This window comes from Nanorana parkeri, unplaced genomic scaffold, assembly GCF_000935625.1.
Source record: "Nanorana parkeri isolate BGI_ZX_2015 unplaced genomic scaffold, ASM93562v1 scaffold940, whole genome shotgun sequence".
Lineage (NCBI taxonomy): Eukaryota > Metazoa > Chordata > Amphibia > Anura > Dicroglossidae > Nanorana > Nanorana parkeri.
The window spans coordinates 62,757-73,845 of NW_017307208.1; the positions used below are offsets into that span (position 1 = coordinate 62,757).

Genomic DNA, 11,089 nt, shown 5'->3' on the forward strand with positions numbered 1-11,089 from the left:
GTTGCTGACTTTGGATGAACAGAAAGAATTAACCATTAGGACAGGTTATCTAAGATACTGAATCGATTTCTGTCTCACTACCCCCCACCTCTGACAGTCTGTGATTGAACAGACAATTGAGACTGCTCGAAAACAATAGCCATATATGGTAACTGTCATCTAATGTCTAGGAGTTCCCCTAAGACTTCAGATAAAACGTAAAACGTTAAATCACTCTGTGGGCTGTAAAAGTGGAACTCCAGCCAAAACTCTTTTAGTTTTAAAGGTAAAGGTTTGAAAAGGTTTTGAGTGGTAAAGGTTTGAAACTTTGGTTGGGGTGTTTGCTGCCTGTGATAGATTTACTCCTCTCTTCCTGTTCTAGTGACTAGATTGCTAGTGAGGGAAAATATCCACAACACGGACACATACAGCAATAAACACTGACTGATGTTCCATCCCTCCCTCACTCTATTAAAAACTAAAAGAAAATAGTTCTGTCCAGATTTCCACATTAACGCTATACAGAAAAAATAAATGGGTTAAAGACAGACCATGCATCCAATTTACTGAGTTTAATGTACCCATTATAGCCAGCGATTAAGAGACTCCCATGTGTGCTTCTGGAATGGTCCACAACCTCATGTGCCACAATTATGTTCCTTCTCTGTAAGCAACATTAAACAGCTTACAATGGGCAAAGTCAGGAAAACCCATTCTGTAAAGGGGCGATCTGGTACACCACAACCGGGGCAGTCCCTACCTTATTCACAGCTGCTCCTATAGTATACATTCCGGCCGAGAGCAGTGTGGGGGGTGGTTCCATGTGTCAGGCTTCTCCTCTCTTCCTCCCCTTGCTGCTTGAACTATGAACAGGCTGAATAGTGATGCTGGGTGTGTGTTTTGCATTGCATGTGTATTATGTGTCCTGCATTGCATGTGTATTAGGTGTCCTGCATTGCATGTGTATTATGTGTCCTGCATTGCATGTGTATTGTGTGTACTGTATTGCGTGTGTGTATTGTGTGTACTGTATTGCGTGTGTACTGTATTGCATGTGTATTTTGTGTACTGTATTGCAGGTGTATTGTGTGTCCTGTATTGTGTGTCCTCTATTGCGTGTCCTGTATTGCGTGTGTATTATGTGTACTGTATTGCGTGTGTATAGTGTACTCTATTGCGGATGTATTGTGCCTGTATTGTGTACTGTATTGCATGTAGTGTACTGTATTGCGTGTGTCCTGTATTATGTGTGTACTATGTGTATTGTGTGTGTACTGTGTGTATTATGTGTTGTGTGTGTATTAGGCCTCATTCACACTGGGCGCACACGTCCATGTGGCGTGCACACCTGTAAACAGTTGATCCCGGGAGGGAGAGGTGCTGCGTGTGATTGCGCGCAGCAACCAGTTCTCCTCTATGGGAGAACACAGATGTACACTGTCATCCGTGTCTGATGGATCCTGTCTGTGTCCAAGTGCGGACCCCCGTACCCACATAGATGTGAAGTCCAGGTGTCCGTATGACATAGTACAGCCGTGTCCTCCCATTTTTCTTTTTAAGAGTCTGTGGAACGTGCGTCTAAAACGAACTCCCCTGTGAACAAAAAAAGTGAACCGTGAAATCACAGCACACAAGAACGTGCACAAGGGTGCTTGGTTCTTCAATAAAGAAGGGACCTCGATTCCCGACCCCCCGGAGCGCAAGGCTCCTGACGGGGGCTGAGACTGTTGGTCCACCTACCCGAAGGCAGGCGGACCCCGATCCTTTGGGGACCTGCCCGAACAGGTCCCTACAGCCGTGTCCTCCCATAGGGAACAACAGGCTGCTGAGCGCAACCAAGCGCAGCACTTGTCCCTCCCGGGATCGGCTGTTTACAGGCATGCATGCTGCATGGATATGTACGCCCAGTGTGAGTGAGGCCTTAGGTGTTGTGTGTGTACTTTGTGTGTTTTGTGCGTGTGGTCTGCCGTGCGTTGGTTTGTACAGCGATCATTCCTAAACTATAGAGGATCTTCAGGGGTGGGCAAACTATGGCTTTGTAACTGTGGTGGAGCTCCAAGACCCATGATGCATTGCAAGACTTTTGCATATGCATGGCTCCAAGCGGTAACATGCATGGTGGGATTAGTAGTTTTATCCCAGCTAGGGGAATGAAATTTGCCCACCCCTTGTAATAATGCATTTGGTGGATTTTATATATGCAAAGCCCAAGGGGGCCCCGTAATCTCTTATCGCCCAGGGGCCCCATATGTTGTCAGTCCGCCCCTGCCTGATGCGTGTTTTTATTAGAAGGCTGGGGGGCTGTCTAGATTCTGCTACAATAGGCAAAATAGGGGAAAAAAGCTAAGATTTTATTGCCTAGGCCCTTTGTTATAAACTGTAAATATTAATTTCTCCATAATGCCCTTAGCTACAGAGGTAATGAAGGCTTGTTTTAACCACTTCAAGACCAGGTGTTTAGACCCCCTTCCTGGCCAGGCCATTTTTCAGTGTTCAGCGCTGCAGTCCTTTGACTGACGTTTATTCTGTCATGCAACGCTGTACTGAAATGAATTTTATACCATTTTTTGGGGACAGATAGGGCTTTATTTTGGGGGTATTTAATCACCACTGGGGTTTTTATTTTTTATTATAATTAGGAAAAATTACAGAAAATTTTGAAAAAAAAAAGTTTTTTAACATTATGTTAGGAAACATTTATTATTAACCAGTTTTTTGGTAAAATATAAAAGATCGGGTCACGTCGGGTAAATAGACACCAAACATGTCAAGCTTTAAAATTGCGCGCACCCGCGAAATTGCAGAAAACTACCATACCCAAAATTGGCCATAGGCGACACTTTAAAAGCTTTTACCGCTCATCAGTTTAGTGTTATCAGTGATTGATGGCCCTAGACTTATTGCTCTCACTCCGACGTTCGCGGCGATATGCAACATGTGCGGCGCAATGGGCGCAATCGTCTTTTTCGCACGTATGCGCCCCCGACGCATGTTTGCATGCGTGTATGTATGGGTGGGGACTTTAAAAAATTTTTTTGTTTTTTTAATTCTTTTTTTATGTGTAACTTTAAATTTGGGGGGGGAACTTAAATTTTTTTTTCCTTTTTTTTTTTCCCACTAAACTTTATTGCTATCACATACGGGGGCTAATAAAACCCCCTTATGTGATAGCAAAATATGTGACAGGTCCTCTTTATGGAGACATCAGGGGTCTCCAAGACCCCTAATGTCACCTAGGACCCCCCAAAAGAAGCTGATGAAGCAGAGATCTGCTCCATCAGCTTCTTTCCAGCTTCTGAAGCTGGAGAGTGACACAAGAATGCGGAAGTGATGTATTATACAACACTTCCGCATTCTTGCAGAGGAGAGGGGACCGGAGGGAGCTCGTGTACCGAGCTCTCTCTGATCCCCTGTGACACAGCCGACATGCTGATCCCGGGCTCGCACCGGGGCACAGCGGAGCCCGGGATCAGCGGGACAACGGCAGGGGGGGGCCGCGGAGGGGGGGGGCACCGATCGGCACCCCATACACGCGATCCGCCGGCTCTAAAGCCGGCGGATCGCTTGTATGGTATCAGGCATCGCTGCCTGTTTTTAAAAAACGCCAATTTCCCGCTCGCGCGCGCTCGGCGCGTGTCTGAGCGGACGTCTAGAGACGCCCGCTCAGATCTAGAGAGCTCCGGGCCGGCCGTTTTTCTACTACGGCCGGCCCGGAGGCAGTTAAAGTGCTTTTACTGCTTGTATAGAATATGCAAATACTTTAGTGTGCATACTCTAGTCAAAGGTTCATTTTGAGTTCAGTGCATGCCCAGTGCACAGGCATTACCTGATCCCCTGAAGATGTAAGATGTCAATGGCAGGGTCAGCCTGTTGATGTCCACGCAATTGTGTGAATGTCATTTCAGGTTTGCTTTTTACCAGACACAATATACTGAACAATTCTCCAGGGCTTCACTAACCTCTTTCATGATTTTTATTGCTTCAACACGATTTTGTGGAGGTGCATACAGTAGAATGCGATGGTAGAGTGACTGCAAGACTGGCCTCATAGACTCAACTGAACCCATAAGTCGAACTAGCTCTGCTGCAATGTAATAAATAGTCCTGGCAACTGGGCCACTGAGAGCTGGTGCTGTAGAAGAACATGCAGATCCCCGACCCTGATCTGCTACACCTGTTGAGTGACAGTCAGAGGTCACACAGATGTTTTTGTGTGCAGAGGTTATAGTTTTGTCATGGACTGGGTTTCCAAGGATCACCACAAGAGCGGGGCACAGCTGCTTCCTGCATAGATATATAAAAACAAAAAAAACACCCTTAAAGAATGACTATAAAAAGATGAATGGGGAATTATTATGATGATGACAATTTGAAAAAAACCAAAAACAAACAAAAGTAATAACAATCACCACAAAAAAAATAGGATATATGCTCTCACCAATAACTGCTTTTCTTAAAGTTCATTAGGATATACAGGGTTATTTTTGAGATTAATGGGTTATACTACTGCCTACAGGAAATTGGACACTAGCAACAAAGCTGTTAGACAAAAAGATGGACATACCATGTCCTGGTTAAGATGAATGGGAGAAACCACCCTAGGGAGAAAGAAGGCTTTGGGCCTTCAAGACAACCTTGTCCCTGTGCAGCACCAGAAAGGGTGCCTTACAAGACTAGGCAGGTTACTTGCCTTGCAGAGGTTATGGCAACAAGGAAAGCTACCTTGTGGGGCTTTGATGAGGATATGTAAGTAGGCCTCCTTGATATCCACAGAGTGGATGGAGGGAATCGATGACTGACCTGATCGATTCCTTGCAGAATTTTTGCAGTTAATTGAATACATTGACAGCCCTTAAATCCAGAATGGGGTGAATGACCCTTTTGCTTTGGGGACAGAGTAGTAGAGCTTGAAATTCTAGCTTGCAAGCCCCTGGCATTCTGCTAAGATGTTAGTAAAGAAACACGAGCTTGATGGGTGTGGGAGGGGTCTTATCTAGCTAACAGCTTTGTTGCTAGTGTCAAATCTCTCATACGCAACAGTATAACCATCTTGTCTTCTATTAATTATTGCCAATTATTGTCATCCCTTTCCCAATCCTGGGGTGCCTTCTGGCTTTGTCAGGGGTGCTGTCAAATGTTTGCTAAAGGGGGGAAACTCTGATGTAAAGAGGGCTTTACAAAATGCCATAGCAACCCAGTCTAAAATGTAACATTTTTACATTTTAGACTGGGGTGCCATGGCATTTTGCATACTTTTAAAAGATGCCATGGATCAAAAAAAGTTGAGATATGCTGCCCTAATGAACAATAAATAAAACTGCAAGCCATTACTGCTACTTACCATATAAGGTCCATAAATCCTTTGTGAAGATTCAAAGCAGGAGAAGAACTACTGAGCATTGATAGTATACATTCTAGATACAGGAGCTGTAATGGATGATTTTCACTGTAAAAACAAACATTTGAATAAGTTAAAATGAATACTCTGAGAGCTCATTCATACCTATGCATGTGCACTAAGCATATGTTAATGCGCATTGCAATGCATAACACACGTTGTATCTGCATATTCATTTTCTTTGGGCCTGGAGGTTCAACCCATCAAAGAAAAATGTACCTGACCCACTTTTTGGCCAATGCACCATGCAATATTTTGTTGTGCTACGTTGAAGGCTCAGGGGTATTGTTAATTGTGCTGACATGCACTCAAAATATTACAGCAAGAGAGTCATTTTGATAGCCAGGCAACTGGTAATGGAAGCCTGCATGTTTCTTTCAGGAAAAGTTTCCTTTAATGATCATTCAGGGGTTGGTTCTTTCAAAACTCCACTCATGCATATGATGGAGTCTAGGGATTAGAGTATTATCATTAGAATGGTTTAACTTTTACCTCCTTTAATAGTAGATTATCTACAGGGCACACACTGGTTCCACAATCCAAAATAAGGAAGCTGCATCATGAGCATGCAAGGACTTGACTGATACTGATTGAAAGTAAAGTCCATTTTTTACAGAAATAAATATAACATATATAAATGCTACACAAGGTATTTTGTTAATTAATATTATTTAAAAAAATACCTCTCCATTTATCTCATTACGTAGACACTGTAATTTGATTATAACCTGAAGGTGTTTTGTGATCTGGTGCTGTACAAAATGCCCCAGAAATCTAATTTCCTGCTTGTGAGATTGGTTCACTGCTATTCCCATGTCAAAGTTCAGGCTTCATTTTTGTTGACGTACCCTTAAATGCTCATGCTCTACTGAATTTTAAGGCAGAGAGTTTTGATGGCCAGACAACGATCCTTTGATGGCCAGACAAACGAATCATTGAACCCTCAATGAACCCTCACTGATGGTAATGCTGCAGAATGTCAGTCACCAGTGAGAGAGTGAGAGAGCAACGCCTAAAGCTGGCCATACACGTTACAACCATCGCACGACTTGAGTCGTGCGATGGTTGTGAAGTATTTTAAAGCTCGTACGATCTGCCCATCTTGGACAGGCAGATCGTACTTGCGATCATTGAAAGCCCGCCCCGCTGAGGGGCAGGCTTTCGATGACTCCAATACCGCATGGGCAGTGCGCTTGCGCACATCGGCCCGTGCTGCTTTTTTCTCTCCCGAGAATGCCACTAACCCGCCGACAATCGTACGATTCTCGGCGGGTTTTCGAGCCTGCTTGGGAGACAAAAGACGTGTGACCCTACAGTAGAAACGGTCGCACGCCTTCCATCGTACGATAACCGGCAGGTGTATGGGCACCTTAACTCTGTCAGACCGCAAAGGATCAACTTATGTAAATGGGGGAGTATTTCTTCTTCCCATCCCATCCTGCATAGCGATCCTGTTGCTGGAGAGTTGTCACCAGTAGCAGGATTGCAAGTGTGACATTGCTCATGCAGACACAGTCAGGTAAAAACTCCACAAAGCATTACCCTTTCCTGGGCCTGTGATGACAGCTCTTAAAGCAATACTTAAAGATTACTATTTGCAAATATATGAAAAGGGCTAATGTGCTTTAAAGTACACCTACTATCCTTTATAGAGGTGCACCAAAATGAAAATTTCAAAACCAAAAACAAATCCAAAATGAAAAAAAATGTCAGGCCGAAACCGGAAATATTTTTTTTTCTTACCTTTTCAAATTTCTTACAAAATATTTTATTCTTATTTTTTATAAACGTTTAAATTTTTACATTTATTTTTAATACATATATATATTTTTTTTACTTTACTGTTAGGGGGGCTAAACAAACCCCTGATTTTTCCCTTTTAAAATATAAAAAAAGAGACTGAGAATACAGAGTCCTTAATCTCTTTTTCTGCAGCCCCTGTTATAAATAAACAGGAAGCCTCTATACTGAGTGCTCCTGTTCATTCATAACTTGTGAAAACAGTATGTTTATCATGTCCACAATTATGAATGAACAGGATACAAGCACTCAGCTCTCCCTGTCGGTCACAGGAGGCTGAGCGGGGGTGGTGCGGGAGGAGAGCTCAGCCTCCTGTGACAGTACTGCAAGCTGGCTCTGCCCCCACACCACCGCTCTCCCAATGTGTCACAGGAGGCTTAGCGGTGTGGGAGGAGAGACGCCAGCCACTCACATCGCTCTCCTCTCCAGCAACGCTGGGCCTCCTGTGACAGTTTCTCTTCTCCCTGCTGGGACACAGAGTAGCGCCCAGCAGGGAGGAGAGAAAGTAGGGATGCACCGGTATTTCGGCAGAAAGATGGGACTTTCGGCATTTTGACAAAAGTGCCATTTTCAGATAATATGTTTTGGCAGCCGAAATTTCGGTGCATCACTAATCCTTTACTATTGTTCACACTGCTGTACAAAACAATACTCTAGTAAACCTATTGTTACAGCTGCCTCAAGAAATTGAAATAGACATTGGGGCATTTGAAAAATATTGCAATTGACAGTTATTTAATGCATAGCAATTAGCTTAACAATATATCTCATTTCCTATGTATTCTTAAAATTATAATAATGATTATAACTAAACTAATCTAAACTAAAATCCATAGCTGAATTTAGTAAGTAAACTTGGCTTTCAGCTATGAATAGCAAAACTCTTTCCCTAATTTTTATTTAAAATATAAAGCCCCGCAGTACTTACTTAACAACAGCCTGCAGTTTGTCACAGAGTACAGTTAGCACAGATACAACATCATCACACAGTGCTTCCATGGATGGACCAGATTCTATTAAAAGATGAAAAGGGAAGAGTGCATTAGATTAGATGCATACTAATGTAAATGCAGAAATATTAGGCCATTTATAAAAAAAAATATTATTGTGTCCCAGGCTCACATATCTTGTACGTTTTTCCTTTTACTTTAGAGCATAGCCCATCAAATCTAATAAACCATTTAAATGTGGATACTCAAAACGAGGGTGGACACGCTCCTTGATACATAACATAGTTATATATAGACTTCTGATAAGACAATTGTATTCTGGCAGCTAGAAGAGCTGCAGTGTTCTGGCTTTGTTAAGAAGACTTTTGGAGTACTGTGCAAGTGATAGGTAGTTGCATGGCCTTCTTTTGCCTGCCTGCTGGTCTAGCCACGAGTTTAATAATATATACACACGTGCCAATATAGATTAGATACCAGCATGCGGTCTATTCTGGCAACTTGATAAATACATGCATATACATTGTCAGTAGTGCAAAACCAGTCTAGGACAACCTAATCTATAGGATATTCAGGACATACTGTAAATAGTGTGGCAGTGCGTGTGATGGAGTATGCTGGCAACAGGGTCACCCTGGACTCTCAGCCAGAAGGGTTGAGAGGTTCCAGAATGAAAATAGTTTTGCTGGGAAGAAACTGGCCTTTCAGTTTCTTCTGGTTTTTCCAGGTTGAATCCTCTCCAGCAACGCTGGGCCTCCTGTGACAGTTTCTCTTCTCCCTGCTGGGACACAGAGTAGCGCCCAGCAGGGAGGAGAGAAAGTAGGGATGCACCGGTATTTCGGCAGAAATGTATTCTTAAAATTATAATAATGATTATAACTAAACTAATCTAAACTAAAATCCATAGCTGAATTTAGTAAGTAAACTTGGCTTTCAGCTATGAATAGCAAAACTCTTTCCCTAATTTTTATTTAAAATATAAAGCCCCGCAGTACTTACTTAACAACAGCCTGCAGTTTGTCACAGAGTACAGTTAGCACAGATACAACATCATCACACAGTGCTTCCATGGATGGACCAGATTCTATTAAAAGATGAAAAGGGAAGAGTGCATTAGATTAGATGCATACTAATGTAAATGCAGAAATATTAGGCCATTTATAAAAAAAAATATTATTGTGTCCCAGGCTCACATATCTTGTACGTTTTTCCTTTTACTTTAGAGCATAGCCCATCAAATCTAATAAACCATTTAAATGTGGATACTCAAAACGAGGGTGGACACGCTCCTTGATACATAACATAGTTATATATAGACTTCTGATAAGACAATTGTATTCTGGCAGCTAGAAGAGCTGCAGTGTTCTGGCTTTGTTAAGAAGACTTTTGGAGTACTGTGCAAGTGATAGGTAGTTGCATGGCCTTCTTTTGCCTGCCTGCTGGTCTAGCCACGAGTTTAATAATATATACACACGTGCCAATATAGATTAGATACCAGCATGCGGTCTATTCTGGCAACTTGATAAATACATGCATATACATTGTCAGTAGTGCAAAACCAGTCTAGGACAACCTAATCTATAGGATATTCAGGACATACTGTAAATAGTGTGGCAGTGCGTGTGATGGAGTATGCTGGCAACAGGGTCACCCTGGACTCTCAGCCAGAAGGGTTGAGAGGTTCCAGAATGAAAATAGTTTTGCTGGGAAGAAACTGGCCTTTCAGTTTCTTCTGGTTTTTCCAGGTTGAAGCTGGGATCTGGATCTCTGGAGATTTATAAGCGATCTGGGTGGGATGAAATCTCCAGTCCTGAGGTCAGGTGTTGCCGGTGATCAGGTGGCTGAGAGCTGCCTCATTAAGAGTCCAGACCAGAGCTCAGGGGAGGAGGTATAGTGTGTGCTGGAGGCACATGAGGACAGAGGCAGGTGGTGTGTTGGAGCCACCCCAGGAACAGGCAGGGCGGCTGGAGGAAACAGACAGTCGCCCTGAGGCTTGAGCAGCAGTGCTGCAGGAGAAAAACTTTTAAGGACTAGGACACTGTGAGCCAATACATGTTGTTATGCTGAAGACAAGCTATTTTATGTTGGACTTCCTTGGTTGTCTGCCTTTGAAAAAATAATAACCTACTTTGGTTTGATGGAAAAGCAATGTGCGAGTGCTGTGTGAGCTCCCCAACATTACACTAGACACCTTAAAGCCTTGGTTCTCAACTGGTGTTTCGTGACCCAAAACTATCAGTTCCAGCGGCAGGAAGCCATTCAAAATATGCTGCCCAGCGCAGAGTGTCAGCTTGAGGTGGGATGGGGCTGTGGCCGCGAGGGAGCTCCATTCATACGTGCATTGCTTACAGCTCCCTCACATGTCCTATAGGGGTGCCTGGCCTGGAGTGACATCACATTCTGGCTCCCGACACCTCTACAGGGAGCGTAAGGGAGCTGTACAAGCAATGCACATATAGTTGGAGCTCTGTAACAGCACAGCAGCCCACACTGGACCCCAGGCTGGGGATCCACTCCAGTTCTCGTAAGGTAGGGAGACTGGGTGGACCTTAAAAATAAATTTAAACATTTTTGGCGTGTGTGTGTGAAAATGTCTCAGGGTGTGAGATTGTGTAGGTATGTCAGTGTTTTTGAGTGCCCTTTCACACTAGTACAGTGCGTTAATCGCATAGTATCACGTAATTGCACCTAACGTGCATTCATTTGAATGGAACCCCAAATGCATCTCCCACCCACAGTTCGTACGTCTGCACCGGAAAGCGCGGGACCCTAATCCTGTGCCTTCCCTTGCAGTGCGACTTGGGTCGTGACATAGTGACCAACAACAAATGTGGGTCCTGAGGTTACACATGTTGAGAACCACTTCTTAAAGCATATCTAACCCAAAAACAAGAAAATTATATATTGCAGCTTACCAGTCTTTTAATATGTTTGCTGCATTCATTTTCTGTTTTTAGGTGGCTCC

The 11,089-nt window shown here is 43.4% G+C and overlaps 1 protein-coding gene across 1 annotated transcript in view; it reads right to left on the reverse strand.

Annotated features, from left to right (window-relative positions):
- Positions 1-11,089, reverse strand: part of ARFGEF3 (ARFGEF family member 3) — a 132,840-nt gene that overhangs the window by 50,199 nt on the left and 71,552 nt on the right. Inside the window, exons 10-12 of the mRNA XM_018566348.1 lie at positions 9,124-9,208; positions 5,321-5,425; positions 3,939-4,263 (exon numbers count right to left, since the gene is read on the reverse strand). Coding sequence (XP_018421850.1) covers positions 3,939-4,263; positions 5,321-5,425; positions 9,124-9,208 — 515 coding nt within the window. The remainder of the gene's footprint in view (positions 1-3,938; positions 4,264-5,320; positions 5,426-9,123; positions 9,209-11,089) is intronic.